The 18,463-nt window shown below is 42.9% G+C and overlaps 1 protein-coding gene across 1 annotated transcript in view; it reads right to left on the bottom strand.

Annotated features, from left to right (window-relative positions):
• Positions 1-10,525: 10,525 nt before the first annotated feature.
• Positions 10,526-18,463, bottom strand: part of LOC310770761 (protein SSUH2 homolog) — a 30,375-nt gene continuing 22,437 nt past the window's right edge. Inside the window, exons 8-12 of the mRNA XM_083663473.1 lie at positions 18,313-18,395; positions 16,697-16,789; positions 16,211-16,316; positions 15,626-15,733; positions 10,526-14,019 (exon numbers count right to left, since the gene is read on the bottom strand). Coding sequence (XP_083519599.1) covers positions 13,885-14,019; positions 15,626-15,733; positions 16,211-16,316; positions 16,697-16,789; positions 18,313-18,395 — 525 coding nt within the window. The 3' untranslated portion in view covers positions 10,526-13,884. The remainder of the gene's footprint in view (positions 14,020-15,625; positions 15,734-16,210; positions 16,317-16,696; positions 16,790-18,312; positions 18,396-18,463) is intronic.

The following is an 18,463-nucleotide window of genomic DNA, read 5'->3' as shown; positions in this document are numbered from 1 at the left end:
AACACACAATATCTCAAAAGAACTAATAGAATGTGTGCTTTCTCTGTCTAAAAGTGTTAGTTTGTAGAGTTAGTAGTTATGTAAGCATTAGCAGTTGAATACAGCATGGTTTCAGCGTCTGAAAATTTATTCTGAGATAAACGGCTTTTTGTGAAATTCGATAGAACAGTCACTTTAACCATTCATTTTTGGCATCAGTAAGACGTCAGACATCTAAACAATAGTTTTGAACAGTAATTTCCTCCATAACAGCAGGAAACCCCCCTCTGCTTCCAACTCCTCCCTCCGTGGGCGTTCTCCTCCGCCCTCCTTGGCTCTGCAGCAGGTCTGTGACAAACGAGTTGCTGCTGCCTGGCTGCTGCCTGGCAGTCTGGATGGGGCTCGCTGGATGGGTTTCGCTCGTTTCTTGGCGTTTCGGTTGAGAGCTCTGATCAAGCTCTTGCGATTCTGGGCTTATTTATGGTGCGTGTTTCAAAGTGTGCATCCAGTCTATTCTTGGAACCCCCCACCGTTGCCACCGCTGTGCGTCAGCGCGAAAGTGAAAGCGTTTTCGCCATCCATTTTACAGTATGAGAACGGCTTCCTCGCGCTTTTCCCTCCAGTTTTGGCTCACCTCTTTCTACTCTGGAGAGACATGTCGCCACTCAGTGGGTCGGTAAAATAGATTATACACATTCAATACCTCCAATATTGGTATAGGAGACGTAAAAGGGTTAGATCAACGTCCCACCGTCAAAAAAAAAAACACGTCATTGGCAGTGAACGTGTTAAATCTCCTATGGTGCGTTTGCGTCACTACAGCTTTATCGCTTTATCGGGGGATGGGTTGGGCGACGGGCATGCGCAAGCATGGGCACCCACTGGCACAGACATAAATCGGTGCCCCTGATTCCATTCAAGTTTTAAGACAATGTGCAATACAAGTGCCAACTTCACACAGCATGCTCGCACAAGGCCGTGCCGCGCAGCGCACTTTGCGCGTGCACGCACTGTGCACGCACTTTGCACGTGCAAAGTGCTCGGCAAGTCCGGGTATATGCGCCCCCCATCTCCCCCCCTTGTGGGAGATGGCTTCCCGTGCGCCTGCGAGACAGAGAAGTAATTTCACATGGCGTGGTCAAAAGAAACGACTCTTACATGTCCATTCGTTGTTCTTACGGGCAGTTCAAAACCAAAACCAGTATGTCTCGTGTAAAGTGCGGTGTGATCCTGACCTGTCTATGGAAGCGCCACACATGAGCAAACACACACACACACACACATACACACACACACACACACGCACACACACACACACCAGCGCACACTCACACATTCACTTGCCCATCGGCATGAGATGTTTGCATTGGGAACGCTCGACAGACAGACAGACACAGACAGACAGACAGACAGACAGACAGACAGACAGACAGAGAGACACAGACAGACAGACAGACAGACAGAGAGACACAGACAGACAGACAGACAGACAGAGAGACACAGACAGACAGAGAGACACAGACAGACAGACAGACAGACAGACAGAGAGACACAGACAGACACACAGACAGACAGACAGACAGAGAGACACAGACAGACACACAGACAGACACACAGACAGACAGACAGACACAGACAGACAGACAGACAGACAGAGGGGGCAGACAGATAGATAGATATATGGATGGATGGATAGATAGCGCACTTCTCTAAAGAGAAAAGGTGGAGCCGAAGGTTTGTTGGCTTGATTTAACAGTAAGTTGTATAGAGGTCCTGGGTAAGATTTGTATGCACTTCATTTAGCGGAGAATATCTCAACTGTTATAGACTAATATGACCCCATTGAACAACGTGGGATGTGTGCCAAAATCTCTACCCGGGACGAAAGTCCTGAAAATGACCACAACAGGTGACACTATTATCACACTACAGGTGAATGGGACTTTTTTACCCCTTTATAGATATCCTCATACATTTCTACCAGTTTAATCTTCATATTAAGAGAAATACTTTTTGTATTACACTTTGTCTTAAAAATAAAATAAAATATGCAAATTAGGCAATATCTCATTAAATATGCATACATATGTAACCGAGTTGAATCAGCGCGGATTCCTCGTGAGTCCCGAGTGGTAGCGAGTGGATTGGTTAAACTCACTCCCCAGGTATAAAGGCATGTTAACCAGCTCCGCCAAGGGAGCTAGCTCTCTTGGTGTTGCGGTTAACATGCTGGACTCCCAAGCCGAGGGTCGGCAGTTGGAATCCACCCCTGGACAAGCCCTTAACATGGGTTGCTGCAAGTACCACCTAAACAACGCCGTTACACATATAAAACCTTCAAGCTACAGATTTTCTGAGGTGATCACAATGTTCACAATGACCATGATTATAAGGTCATAGAAGAGTGTAAGCATTCTGATTTGATATAAAGAAAATGGCTAAAAAACAGTCAACCTATTACATACAACTAGCAACATACAGGAATTGCCAGTTATTTATTAACCTAAACTTTAAAAGCTTACATTTCCTACCTGTTCTAAATATTGCTGTCATCACCTCCAACTTTTTTTTTTCAACAAAAGTTTACTTGGCAGCCATAGTGACCTGAGGTCATAGCAGAGCACATGGCTGTCAAGCAAGATGACTTGTGAGATCAAGAAAAGTAAGGAAATCTACTCTTTATTCTTTGTGTTGGCGTGTACACTTATTACGTGTCATTATCATACGAGTTGTAATTTTGTGTATTTAAATAATTATAATGAATTTGTATCCGTTTTATATTTAATTTGGTGTGTATTGTAGCTAGCTAACTACAGTTTGTTAGCTAGCTAGCTAGTGTTTTTGTTTTGTTTTTTTGCAAAATGGGGAAAATGTCATCACCAGTACATCACAACTTGTGATAACATAGTCTCAGACAATAAGATAAAAAAGAGGTAGCTGTCCAGTGTGGTTGCAGGAAGTTCCCCAGGTATTGAATGGAGCAGAGAAGGACATCCGAGGCACTCTGAATTATATTAAAAATCCTTTATTCTAGACGGGGATACCAACGCGTTTCGACTCAAAGAGTCTTCATCAGGGCAATGGGAACAATCACAAACAGGTGCTGTATTTAAAGCCCACTGAGGGGTCATGTGGTGGAGTCACATGGGAGCGATGTAACAACCCCCTTAAAGGAGACACCAGACAGATATGATCCCACATAGGCAACATAGGAGATAGAAGGAGATTTAAAAAATAATGGGAAAGGTGTCTTTCCCAATCAAACCAAAAGAGGTCACATAAGGTCACACTTCATAATAAAAACAATGGCATTAAGTTAGCAAGAAATGCATGAAATTAAATGACAACACAGTGGATTGAGTCATGAATGTGTGATTCTGTTAATCAAAGAGAGGGCACAGCATAGTTTAAATCACAGTAGAGGTAACCCAGCAAACATTTTCACGTATAACCACCGTCTGCTGCACGTCAAACCACTACATCTAGTCAGGGTCTAATTATATATTCTGAATGGAAATCTTAGCGACGTAATTCCTCTACTTCCCCACAACGTGTCCAGATTCAACGATTTTTGAAAGACAAAAGATCGCACCTCATGCGGGATTCGATCCTGCGGCGCCCGCTTCGCAGTCATGTGTCTTAAAGGCCACCGAATTAGTTACAAATGCTACGGATTTGGTCACATATAGAGATACTTAACATTGAGCACTTAGCATTTTGACGGTCCCGACTGGAAGTTGCGTTGATAGGCTAGCTGCCTCGCTAATTCTGTTTCATGATTTCAACCAGCGATGAGACAGGTATATTTATATCATTTACGATAATATAACCAACATGACTTTAGCAGACAGCATAGCACATCCAAAACCCACAACACTGCGTTTAGTTACGGCAAGAGAAATGGGACAATACCACAGGATTCAGGAAGTTTGTGATAAATACAAGCCCATAGCAAGAGACACTTGCACTTATATGACATAAACGTGTTTTCATATTAAAAAAAGAAAAGGGCGTTCAATAAAAGTCGTCATTGCAGGTGGAGTGCATGTCACACTGTGAGTATCTGATCACACAACAGGTAAATTGTCAATCAAATGTCATTTTATTCAACAAAAACACAAAAGACACCTACATGTGGTGTTTTCAAAGCAATATGAGGTCAATATTTTTTGTTTTGAAGTGACAGTCTAAACGTTACTTTGGAGGAATGTGGAGAGAACGTCAGACTTAGATGGTAGATGCCAAACCACAATTCCAATTCTATCGTCTGGTGATGTCGCGGTCAAGACGATGTTTGCTGGGAAGGCCTATTTTAGGGGACAGCACAATTAAGGCATCATAGTTTAAGGCGCAGCACAGTTAGAGAGAGTTGGAAAAGTAAATTAACAATAGTGGCTCTGAGGGTCTTGTCAGTCCTGACTAGATGTAGTGGTTTGACGTGCAGCAGACGGTCGTTATACGTGAAAATGTTTGCTGGGATACAGCACAAAACAGGACACCCCCCCCCCCCCACACACACACACACACACACACACACACGACATCCACACTTAACATCTACAGAATAGTGTCACTGTTTTCTTGCCACCGCTCATTTCCTATTGTGTGTTTGTAAATTGACTCACCAGATAAAAGGCTGCAATCTGCCTGTTGAGAAATCTGTTCCGGCCTCCGGGCGTGTTTGTGGGGGGGTGGTCTACCACAAACAAGCACAAATGAGTTTTACCTGCGACAACATTAGGCTACAGTAGGGGGCTCCTTGGGACAATCTTATGGGGGTCTGCGAGGTCGAATGCGGGTCGAACTGGAGGTCTGCCATGAAAAAGTTTGTGAAGTAGTCCTAAAGGAAACTCACCGTATTCAGTTTTGTTTCTTCCGTTTTGATTGGCGAGTCTCTATCTGCGACGTCATAGAATTGTGGTTTAGCATCGACCATCTGACGTAGTACTAGTGCACAGAGGCGGGCGCACGCACTCTGCGCAGGCCAAAACAGAACATACTCAGTGCTCAGCTCGCTCCTCCAGGCAGTCTGAATGAAATTGAATGTAACGTTCCCAATTCTATGTATTAAATTCTAAACTGCCTGTTGAGGAATCTGTTTCCGGGCGTCCGCATCTGTGGAGGGGGGGGAATTCACCTGCGACAACGTTACAGTACCATTAGGCAAGGCGGTTGCCTTATAAAGTGTGAAGTTTTAGTGGTGGTGGCAGACTGTCGTCATGGGTACATTTGTTAGAATGCAGGTTTTGAAATGATTGTCCAGGAAACTTCTTTGTGAACAAGTTGACAGTATTTATTTTGCTGATGGATTGACAGGGGGGAAACACATGGGGGGGAAACACACATGGGCTGCCTTGTCTGTAACACAAATAAACAAACATGATTAGAAAAACATAACTAACCCACATGAATTAGAAGAGTAAATTAAAGAGTAAAAGTATAACTAACAATAAAACAGAAACTAATAGGAATGGTAATGGGAATTAGGAATTTGGATAAATAAAACAAACTAAATAAGTTAACAGAGTAAACAATTAAGGATAACTAAAGAGAGAATAAGACTAACAGAATAAAACATAAGGCTTACCCGTGTTGCTTGTGCTCTGGCCGCCCCATGCAAGGATGTGATTGAGGGGAGTGCAGACTCTAAATAATGAGTGAGGGAACCCAGGTGGGGCAATCAGGGAAGGGACCAACAGGTGAACATCATAAGTAATCAGTGAGGTGTAAAGCTAAAGAAATAAGTGAGAGAAAGGAAGTGAACCAAGTGAGGAGGGGAAGTGGAAAAGTAAAATATGTAAAGTAAAAGCTGATAATTCATAACAGCCGCCCCTGTATTTCTGATTAGAAATATAAAGAAAGAAGAAGACAACCCATAATTAGATAGTGTCCTCAGGAAGGGCCGGAAGCGGAATCAGGTGAGCCACAGGCCTGGTATAGGATTTGTCCTGGACTGTAACTTCGGCGGTCCTGATGCGGCCATCTTTACTCGGCAGGAGGCGGGTAACCTTTCCAACAGGCCAAAGGGCCCTTGGGAGCTGGGAATCAACAATCATTACGATTGTGTTCAACTGCAGGTCTGGTTTGTCCTTTTGCCATTTGTTCCTTGGTTGAAGGGATGGCAAGTAAGATTTGGTAAAATGTTTCCAAAAATGATCAGACAAGATCTGTGCATGGCGCCAGCGTCTTCGACCGAGGAGATCAGAGTCGGGGTAGGACACGAGAGGGAGCGATGCATCATGTCGTCCCATAATGAGAAGGTTTGGGGTGACTGGATCGACATCTGCAACATCGGAAGATACATAGCCAAGGGGCTTTGAATTGAGAATACCTTCAGTTTCCGTTAGCACTGTTCTCAAAACCTCTTCAGTGACCATTTGTGCACCAATGGTCGTTTTCAGATAGTTCTTTAACGTGCGTATCTCTCGTTCCCAGATGCCGCCAAAGTGTTGTGCTTGGGGGGGATTGAAACGGAAGTTGATTTTTCGTGTTGCCAGCATTTGTTGGAGAGTGGGGCAAAGATTGTTGAAAGCATCCTGCAATTCGTTGTTTCCTCCTTTGAAGTTTGTTCCTTGATCACATAAGATCTCAGATGGCGTTCCTCTCCGAGAAGTGAAGCGTCGAAGAGCCATAAGGAAAGAGTCTGTATCCATGTTATTGAGGAGCTCAAGATGTACACATTGTGTTGTGAGACATTTGAATATTATTCCCCACCTCTTTTCTGATCTGCGTCCAATTTTGACATGGTATGGTCCAAAACAGTCAATTCCTGTGGAGTAGAAGGGGGGCTTGAGTAACCTGAGGCGAGCAGCAGGCAAATCCGCCATCTTTGGAATGATGGGCTTTGCTCTCCATTTTTGACATGTAACACAGTTATGTTGATGTTGGCGTACTGCTTGTCGTCCTCTCAAGATCCAGAATTTCCGTCGAATCTCAGCAAAGAGTCTTTCTGAGCCAGGGTGGTGCAACTTGTCATCATAGTCCTGGATGATCAGTTTTACCACAGGGTGCGTTGGGTCGAGCACAATTGGATGGATTGACTCAGATTCCAGCTGCTGACTTTGCCGCAATCGACCTCCAACATGAATGAGTCCAGAAGTACTGCACAGCTCTGGGGATAAGCAAAGCAAGCGACTATGTGGTGGAAGTGGTTTCTGAGATTGGAGACAAAGTAGATCCTCACCAAAACTGTCCATCTGTGCTTGTCGAAGGCCCCGACCTACCAAGGGCCCCATAAAACTATGGTAAAAAATGTTTTTCGATATTATTATTTTCCTTTTACTTTGCACCATGTCTTTCTAAAAACCCATATGCTAAAATTGCATCAGAACGACAAATTCATGAATCATGGCTGTCTGTACGCCGCCCCCCCCCCGCGTTGGATAGTCTGCTGAAGGGCTGTCTAAAGCAGCAGCTTGTATTCACATCAGTCATTTGATTTACTTTGATCAGCGATTTCTGTCTGATACAGCTGCATTGATACAGCAGCAACAAATGTAAATGTGTAATCTCAGTCTATACATTTCCACAATCTGTAAGCCTATTTAGACCATAGATTTAGAAACGCATGCTCAATGAATAATGATCTCTATCACTCATGTGTGTGGTTGCACTGATCGAATAATTCATATATAAAATAGCCTAGTATAAAGCCTAATAGCCTACTATAAAAGAGAAAACTGCTGAACTGAATTGAGACGATGCGGGCATAGTTATCATTGATAAAAACTAGCCTATTTTTGCTCATATATTGGCATACAGCCTACAGGACACAGTTCCAGCTGAAAGATGCAAGAATAGCCTGCATATTTAGTATTGGGGCTATCCCATATTTATCCCATATCTACAGTATATTATATGTATAGGCTTTTCTGGCATGTAGGAGAATATCACCCTCACTCCATTTGAGGGTCCGTTCATGATATGCGCCGCGGTGATTAATAGTGATTTCTCCACGCATCGTTGAGCTGTTAAGACATAAAGTGGTAAGTAGGCTTAATTTAATTATGTAGCCTACAGAGCCACGAATGTTTTGCTTGTTCTATTCTCAGTTGACTGCAATCTATTTTTCATATGGCGATCTTATGAATGGTGAGTGACTCCAGAGAGCCGATTATATGGGTCTCTCATGGATTTTGATCTTATCCTCTGAAGCTAACCTGGTCGCGACCAGGTTAGCTTTGCAGCGTCAGTTGCCATGGTGATTGAAAGTTAACTTGCTTTGTAGTACGGCTAAACCAGGTTTAAACTCAAACTTACTCGGATAAGGCATTCAACTAGCTTCGTAGTACAGGCTACTGGTCCTGCCCATCAGACAACAAGGAGGCTATTTACTGGAGGCGCAGCCCATTTTTCTAACCACTCTCTCATTGGTCGCTACGACCTGTCACTCATTCAATTCACCCCCCTGCGTATGAAGTGGCACCAGTGGCACAGAGCGTGGGTAGTCTGGGCACCTTCCACCCCGCTTTTTGTCATGGGCAGTGGCGCCGGAACGAGTTTGCAATAAGGGGGACACAATTGTTTTTTTTCTAATTTTTTTTTTGTTTTTGACGCTCGATGTTTTTTCGTCGCCCATAAGGGCGGCGACGAAAAATTGACGTTTTTATGGACGTTTGGATGATTTTTAGCCATATTTAGATGAATATCTCATTTTAAATTAACATTAGGATTATACTGTAGTAATGTAATTATTCAGTATTTTTCCTTTTCTCACTCACTTGGTGACCTGCTCTCCCTTTAGGTCATTTTATAATTACACTACAACAGACAGCAACACAGGCAGAAACACTGAACTTATTATTATTATTATTATTATCACTTCGAAACACAGTGCAAAACTTGCCATCTCAACACAAAAATAAAATAACAATAACCGTATACGATTATAGCAGCAGCCAATGACAGTGAGTGCAGTACAGTACAGAGTCCAGGTCTGTCTGTCTCTCAGGTGTAATAATCCCACAATGATCACGGCTTTAACAAGTGTCACAGGCTGTGTAAACAGTGTAAAGTGGGCTCTCTGTAACTTGATCCCTGGGTCTGTCTGTCTCAGGTGTAATAATCCCACAACGATCACGGCTTTAACAAGCATCACAGCCTGTGTAAACAGTGTAAAGTGGGCTCTAAGCGTCAGGGGCAGTTGCCCCCTCAGATTAAAAAAAAAAAATTTTTTTTAGGGGGACAAAATTTTAAGGGGGACAAAATGTCCCCATGTCCCCCTTGTTCCGGCGCCAGTGGTTGTGGGACAACGAGAAAGTGTTGTGAGGTTACGACCATGTGTGTGCATTAGCGATGTTGAAACTGGACTGGTAGATCTCGGGAGTACGGAGGCTGGCTACTTGAAAAGTAGATCTTTGGTCAAAAAAGGTTGGGCACCCCTGTCATAAACAAACTGACCATGTGGCCCCGCCACCCAGGACAGCCCCTCCTTCACCCTGGCTGCTGCTGCTGCCTTCATGTGCTCCCAGTAAGCTCCGACTTTCGACTTCAAGGAAAATCCAACCACAAGGATACATTAACTAAGGGTTTGCACTAACGCTTAATTAACAGTTAACTAATGTATCTCGAAAATTAGTAATAGAGACATTAGTAAATTATTACTAGTAGGCATAGCATTGTAGGCCTAATGAAGTTTATGTTACAAGTATTAATTAATTTATACATTATTTAATCGTTTCTGCTGACTTGGAACTTGACTTTGACTTGAAAAGGTTTTTAAAGTCTTGAGATCTTGTATTTGTGTAAATGACTTCGATTTCAAGTTATGTTTTCATTTCTGTTTTCTAAATTGTATGGAATGATTTAATTTATTGAAGTTGAAACTGGGAATCTCACTGCTAAGTCAAATCCCAGCAGTTTCAACAGAAAAATAACACTTCGTCAATCGTCACACAGTGCAGTGCTAATCACGTTTCATTTTCTATTTGGTTCATGGGCTTTTAAGTGTTAATTTCGATGTTTTTGACAGCACTTGAACTCAGCAAACATGCCTCAGGATGTAGCGAGATGTGTTGCTGTGCACTCACTCCACTGGAGTGCCACTATGATTTCAAACACCACAGCTCCCTCTTGTGGACAAGGTTAAGAAATGCAGTCCCAAAGCGTCCTATGTATAGATCATAGATGTATTTTTACAGTCTATGGTTTCTCCTGGAACTAAAGTGCTTTTTGGGCTGTTCTCATGAATATCTGGGTAGCTAATAAATAAACAAACAAACAAATAAGTAAACGGTAATTAAATTCAGAAAAATTGCTAAAACTGAAAACACCAAAACCACATAAGTTGATAATTTTGAATAGTTTCACAACATTAATCCACTCTTCACACCATAAAACTGCCATTGACACAATATTAATCCAAGATTAAAACTGCTGCCTTGGAGTCTTGCATGATCATTTTAGTCTGGAACTATGTAGGCTATAATCCCCATAGTTACAGTACCATTACAATGTATTGATTTCCACATTCATCATGAATGAGCCAAGAATGCAACATTCCTGTTTCCTAGACTGCCACCCAAAAAAACACACGTGGATGATGATATGAAATATGACTTTTATTATGTTAAAGTGTAAAATAAGGTTACATTTTATTTTCCAGAATAGTTTCGCCTTTAATGGACAGGTCAAAGTATAGAGAGAGAGAGAGATCACAGCCGCTGGTCCTGAGAGAATGGATGTCATCAGGTGCACAAAAAGCAGGAAAACAAAGCTTCTTACAATAGAAATGAATAGATGTAAACTGACCCCAAAAAAGAAGAAAGAAATGTAAAAATGGTTTCCATGGTTACAGCGATTGGAGCTGGCAGTAAAGTGAAGGTTTGCGTGCATTATAAAAGCTCTGTGCCCTGATATGAAGGCAACACACCCTGGAGTACGGCTGCCTTCAAATGGAAGTCGTGAACTCGTGTTTATGAGAAAGGAAGTTGTGTACACGACATGCTTGGACGTGCAGTTGACTAGAAGCCACCGAGGCTAAGAATTTAGCTAATGCTAGCTAGCGAGAGGCTAATTACCTTAATGGAGGAAATGCAGAGGCATAATTACAGAGGGAAAAAAGACGAGACTGTTGGGGAATATCAACATGTTACTCAGACATACTATGAAAAGCTCTATACGGCTAAAAGTACAATATCTACTTTCCATCCACGTCCATGGCGTTCACCATTTTCTGAAAACGTCACAAGTCGTGAGCTTTCAGAAAATGTCTACTTAACATGTCATGAATACCACATGAGGGGGCCGTTTGTCCAATTGAACGGAACACGACCTCACTTGAACGGACCATATGCAGGCCCGTAGCTACCATTGAGGACACCGAGGTCATGACCTCGGTATTTTCCACACCAAAATAAATAAATAAATAAATAAATTTAAAAATAGCCCCGGTCCCCAGATCTATTAATCTGTCATTGATGTTTTAATGCGACAGTTGATCGGAAATGCAACAATTTGCTTCCTCTCTGTGTGCTATAGAAGGAAGAGAGATAACTCACAACATTCAGATTTTGCATTGAGGCTAGATTGGGGCTAGACTTTGGCGACAGTTCTATTGAAGTGAATGGGTAAGTAACTCCCCTGTAAGTGATGTTTGTGTAGATGGGCCATTGTATTTAATTTAGCAGTATTCTGCCATGTGACCTGTATGCAGAATATAAATTATATCATATGGGGAGACATTTATTTTTTGTATCATTTTAAGGCAACAGCACAGTAAAGAGGATATTAATCTAACATGATGTATGTAGTTCTTTATAGATCTAGCCTCTTCATTTTGCTCTAAAAGTGCACCAGATTGAAGCATTTTACTTTAAAATGGACAAAATTTTCTATCCGGGGGGGCACAGCCACGCAGCGCTAAAATGACCTCGGTATTCCTCAAACCCTGGCTACGGGCCTGCCCATATGACTTTGTATCCTATGAAGAAACAATGAAACGTCCACTTTGGCAGCATGAACATGACAGTACAAACATACAGTACATAGAGAATAAATCACAGGACAGACTGACACAGTGCCAAAGTCTCGCCATAGCCAGATTTCCCGTAGGGTAAACTAAGTACATGAATTCCCCGTTCATTTTTCCATAGACATAAAAAAATTACTTAAAACCCATAAAAAAAAACCTTATAAGAAGAGTTTTACATGGACAAACCAAGAGATTCACCTATATTCAGAATCACAGGAGACCATAGAACATTTCACTCGGGGGGAGGGGGGCTCCTCCATGTTTGTTTGTTTGTTTTGGTTCAAGTGAAATGTTCTTTGAATGGGGAATGACATTTCTTAGGCCCCACGCTGAACCCGGAAGAGGGCGGGACTTTGGCACTCTACAATGGCAGGATTATCTGATGTGTAACACTAGTAAACAGTGAACATTTGACTGAAACTTCACCTTACTATATATGCATGAAAATGAACTGGGCGCTTGCGCACAGATGGTCTACTACAGTGACTCTCAACCTTTTGAATATCAAGGACCCGATTAGCTAGAATATCATCTGATCCAGAAAATCACATGTTTTTGTTTGTTCTTTCTCACCACATTATGTGAGATTACACAATTTATGTTATATCAATACTGAATATCATGAAATGTTAAAGGGACCAGACCATGCAACAATAAGCCATACTTGCTTCTGTTTTCTGTCATTCCAATTGAATTCACGTTGTGTTTCCTGACAGCTGGTCACCTGACAGCTGGTCACCTGACATGGCCAGAATGCGAACTTGTCTGGCGAATTGGGCGTCTGTCAGAGCAAATAGAACATGAGCTCGCAGATTCAGGTTCCCAGGCTAGACAGCTGGGTGACATTCACACTCACACTCCAGGTCCATGCATTTTCAATTCCATTTCTGAATTCCCCCAAGCCTGGTCTGCATCGCTACCTCAAATGTTGCCCCGCCCACTTTTTCTCTTCCTTGTCAGACGCAATTTGATTTGTTCTTCCGGTTCAGCGTTAACCCGCCCGGTTGCATTGTAAACATCGATAAACTGTAAACTATGAATGAAGTTTGGCAACATTCAGCAGCTACACTGGGGCGAGTGTGGCCAACTTCAGTTCCATGCTCATAGCGTTACCGCTATGCGAGGAGCAGTACCCCGTCGGCATAACGTCAGTTACAAAAGCACGTCGACAGTGTTTTCTCACTGCCAGATACTAGCTAGTCCGACCGGTTACAGCCAGCGCTCGTTAAAAATTTCCAAATAGGCATTAATAAACTGACCACATATTAGGAATATATGTTACGTTCTCATCTGAAAAAATATTAAAACTTTAAAACATTTTTTTTGTTGTTTTTTGGCAAGTCTAAAAATGATAAAGGTAGGAGTAATCTACTTCCGGTTCTAAAACGGAATAAAGATTACAAAATGATTTCATGCAGAAGCGTCCTGATATGGGCAAATGATATGGTGAATAGGCTATCCTGATTTTTGTTTGATTACCGTCGATAACCGTCGATCACTTCTATCACAAGCCCGCCCCTAGCTGCCTCTGGATGCTGATTGGTGCGAACAGCTGGTGGGTGGGATTCAAACCAGTGGATTGGGCCGTGGCATGTGGGATCTGTCATGTGATCATGATCTTGTGTGAATCCAGCTGCCTCCAAGGTTACACCTGCTCTACTTCATACAAAAATAAAAATAAATAAAAGTTTTTATCAACAAGTGCTGTTTTTTTCATTATTTTGCACTGGACCGCACATCCTAAACAAATATTAGAATTAGGTCATTTTCCTTTTTTTTTTAGTTGAGTAGGTTTCTCAGATGGTAATATTCATTTTTACTTGAATTTTCTTTTATGGGAGCAATTGTATTTTTACTTGACTACTATACATTTTCAGTCCTCTACCCACCACATGCATAAAGGTCACTTGTGGTCTTCTGGAGGTGTCTGTTGTTTATAAGAGCGTACAGGCAGAGGGGTATTTGGTAGTGTAGACCTTGTGCTCCACTCCGTAGACATAGTAGCCGTAGTCTTTCCCGCTGTAGGAGTAGTGTGCGTGTGTGAACGGCACCAGCTCGATGGTCTGCCGCTGTGGAGGGAGACAACAGGGAGGAAGTGATGTCAGCATCACTCACGGAAGAACTCGTTTACAAATGTGATATCATTTATATCTCTGAACCCAAATGTTGCAATATCACAATACATGAATATTACAATTTTACAATTAAAATTTTCACTGGAATTCTGCTGGTAGGGAACAGTTTGAAACCTAGCTTATTTTCTGTCAGCTATAGAGAGCCCCAGGAACGAGTCTGGAAATCATCGATGCTAACACTCCTGGACTGGTTCTTCACTGTTTTCGCCTATGGGATTTTTGAATGGGTTTTTGGCGCGATGCTTCTAATAAGGTCTCTGGGCAACGCAAGATTAATCAAACGCGAACCAGTGTTTAGTAATATCATCTTCACACATGAGGACCACTTTTATGAGATTTGAAGCTTTTACAAGGGCGGCTAGCTAGCAAACGGCTAAATGGGACTACACTGTTGAGTCGATGGGGATATATACGTCAATAACGTCATCACTTCAAAGGACGAACACGGAAATTCTCTTTCCCTCACCTGGTTCAGCCCCGTTCAGCCCGGGGTAATCAGTGCACACATCAACAACAGTCCAGGTTGAGTGCTGACGTGACGTGGAAGCCTATGCGACAGTGTGTAGTTCAGGATTAGCTTAGCTCGAGCTTTTTACTTCTAGGGCTCGCATTTACGCTTCAAATCTCATGAAAGTGGTCCTCATGTGTGAAGATTATCCCACTGAACACTGGTTCGCGTTTGATTAATCTTGCGTTGCCCAGAGGCCTTATTTGAAGCATCGCGGCAAAAACCCATTCAAAAATCCCATAGACAGAAACAGTGAAGAACCAGGAAGTCCGGGAGTTCCACGTTACTTCTGACTACAAAAATACATCATCCCTGCAACTCTCTATTGTATTAGCAAACACCGCAACAGGAAGTAATGTGGAAAACATGCTACGGCGTCAAAGCCCTCGCCGAATGCGCCAAGGGCTGCGCCGTGGCTGGCGAACCCAAACCATAACCCTAACCAAGTGGTTCTACCTGCCTAAACAGAACCAAACTTGTTTTACTAGCATTTCACTTTGGGAATGCAGCTAGATTTTCAAATTAACTGCCGTTTTGTTTCAAATTTACGTCGAGATTGTAGACGTAAAATGACACATTTTAGAAACATATTTTGCCAACGTTTTGTTTAAAATATGTTGATATTATTCACACACATTAAATGCCAACATTTTATTCTGGCGACTGGGTTGTATATAGTTAGGGGAGAAAAAATTAACTTAATCAAATCAACACCAGTAAAGAAGATCCAGTGTGTAAATGAGTTGAATACCAGTCTCTGGTAGTGTTAAGACCTCTGGTAGTGTTAAGACCTCTGGTAGTGTTAAGACCTCTGGTAGTGTTAAGACCTCTGGTAGTGTTAAGGCTTGTACCCAGCATGGAAATCAACACATGAACAGAAACGTATCCACATGTTTATCAATCAGCACATTCTGCAAAGCTAAGAAGTCAATTTATTTATAATTTCTGTGTGTGTGTGTGTGTGTGTGTGTGTGTGTGTGTGTGTGTGTGTGCGTGCGTGCGTGCGCGTGTGTGAATGTGTGTGTGTCATACCTGTTGCAGGATGCGTCCGGTGGAGCTGAAGCGACTGAAGTGTTCGTCAATCAGTCTCTTGGACACATCGCAGATCTCCTGGTCTGGGAAACCGTGGATGGGGTACACCTGGGAGGAGGCGGAGGGGAAATCAAACACACCCGAAGTAGCTTCTCCCTATTGTCTCTCTCTCCTCTTCTCCCTCTCTCTACTCTCTCTCTCCCTCTCTCTTCTTCCTCTCCTCTCTTCTCCCTCTATCTACTCTCTTCCCTTCTCTCTCTCATCTCTTGCTATGCTTGTTTTTATTATGCTTTATATAAGTTGTTCAATTGTATTTATTGATTGTGCTTAGCTGGATTTAGCTAGACATTGTCTGCAAAATATTCTGAGACATGCTTGTGAATTAGGGCTATACAAATAAACCTGACTTGACTTTTAATGGTTACATTCTGACTCGGATCTTATCTTTTTACCAAAACTTTGAACTTGCAAGAAATGGCAGCATGGTAATTTTCTCTTAAAATGGAAGATTCAGTTGAGGTGGTCAGGTGAAAAAACTGTTGATTGATTGATTGATTGATTGATTTATAAATGTTATTTATTTACCAGCACATTCGCATCGATGAAGAAGGGGTCTCCTGTCACCTTCTCAAACTTCTTGTCAGGGAAATCAGGCTGGCGGTCTGGGATGAAGTCAGATACATTGTTCTTCCTACGCACACGAGCGCACACACACACACACACACACACACACACACACACACACACACACACACACGCACGCACACACACACACACACGCACACACACACACACACACACAAAGACAGACAAAGAAGCACAAACAGAAATAGAGGGGGGGCAGGAAACGAAACACAGTGTGTGTGTGTGTGTGTGTGTGTGTGTGTGTGTGTGTGTGTGTGTGTGTGCGTGTGCGTGTGAGTGTGTGGGGGGGGGGGGGGTGTATGTGTGTGTGTAGTGTGTGTCTCTGGTGTGGTGTGGTGTGGTGTGTGTGTGTGTGTGTGTGTGTGTGTGTGTGTGTGTGTGTGCGTGCGTGCGTGCGTGTGTGCGTGCGTGTGTGTTTTGACATACCATGTAACCGTGAGCTGGATGAAATGCAGCAGGTTTTGGCTGCCATGGCAGACTGAGCAGGTCTTGAAGCCATGACCCTGACAGGAAATACACCTGGAAGAGAGAGAGAGATATACTTTCATACCAACGAGCAGGGCTGGACCAGAGGTTCTTTTTTCTTTTGATATAGTATATATATATATATTATTCACACTGACTCGCCAAGCCCAGTCGGGCAACCCGGGTTAACCCTTTCATACCCAAAACCACCCTGGGAATAACCCTGGTTGGACCTTAGGGTGAAAGTGTTAAGAGAGACAGAGAACAGAGGCAGAATGATGGCTGCTCTTTAGTCTCAACGCCAGACCCATGAGAGTTCTTACGCTGATACACTACGTTACTGCATGCTGCAGATCTCTCTCTGGGTCTGATACACTATGTTACTGCATGCTGCAGATCTCTCTCTGGGTCTGATACACTATGTTACTGCATGCTGCAGAGCTCTCTCTGGGTCTGATACACTACGTTACTGCATGCTGCAGATCTCTCTCTGGGTCTGATAGACTACGTCATGGGAGGGAACCGTTCACTTGGCCAGTCATATGCCAGTGATGGCTTCAGTCCTCTCCAATCAGTAACGACTTTGCGATCAGACAACACTGGAGGCGCAGCCCATTTGCTCTCTCATCGGTGCTACGACCTGTCACTCATTCAATTTCAACCCGCCTTCAAAACCAGCAGTGGCTGTGAACTGGCACAGACTCACTTATGTAGTATGCGGAGCGCAGCAATTCAACGACTACTGTAGCTGCTCTTATACAACATGATCTCATCAAAAGTTGTAAAATGAGCACGGACTCTGAAATGCAGATTGACGTGCTGCTGTGGATATTAATTACTGTATGTGAGAATTACACTCTTCTACAAATGGGATTCTATGACACAGAAGGCTAAATTCGGGTGGACACCTGCCACACCGCAAAAATAGTAGCTAAAAATTAAAATTTCACCTCAGTCGAAATGTCCTTCAATATAAGCTGGGAGTTGACCACAGCACCCTGACTGTCCACTGCGCTGCCTCAATGTGACTCTACTCCCTGTTTAAAGACATGCCTCCTTCATCTAAAATCTGCCCGTGGACAGATTTTAAGTGGCTTGTCTCTCAAAATATACTCTATGTGGCTCCTCCTCCACACAGTATTGGTTAATCAAGCAAGTTCAATTTGCATTTTTTCCATTCACCTAACAATGACAGCACTATCATACAGTTTGTACAACAAGCACCAAGTAGGAACAGCACATGCAGAACTAATGTTTTCAGATGGTAAACACAATCTTTAAAGAGTACATTTGTATGTGATTTTTTATTTTATTTTATTTATAACCCATATGATGCGAGAAGCACCTGGCCCCCCGGCATTTTCACATGATCTAATCTGTCCCCCATTCAAAAAAGTTTGGACACCCCTGCTTTAACCTTAACCAAAGGAGTTTTATCTGATTTTGGCACAGTGATAGGTAAGGTAAGGTAAGGTAAGGTAAGGTAAGGTAAGGTAAGGCAGCAATCAAAGATGCATCATTTTCCTAAGATGAGATGATGAGCCTGTCGTACGGACGTCTCGGCTCTGCGCGCTCACCTCTTGCGGCCTCTCCCGTGACAGGAAATGCAGCGTTTGTGGTCCCGCCGGCGCCCGCTGCCATGACAGCTGATACAGCGCTTCTGAAGGACGAAGAGAGGAACATTCAGATGGAAAGAAAAGGCAGAAGGACTCCTCTCATCACCAGGAA

Source organism: Poromitra crassiceps (genome assembly GCF_964638095.1).
Source record: "Poromitra crassiceps genome assembly, contig: HAP1_SCAFFOLD_223, whole genome shotgun sequence".
Taxonomy (NCBI): Eukaryota; Metazoa; Chordata; class Actinopteri; order Beryciformes; family Melamphaidae; genus Poromitra; species Poromitra crassiceps.
The sequence above is the reverse complement of the archived record's forward strand: the minus strand, read 5'-3'. Positions and strand labels throughout refer to the sequence as shown.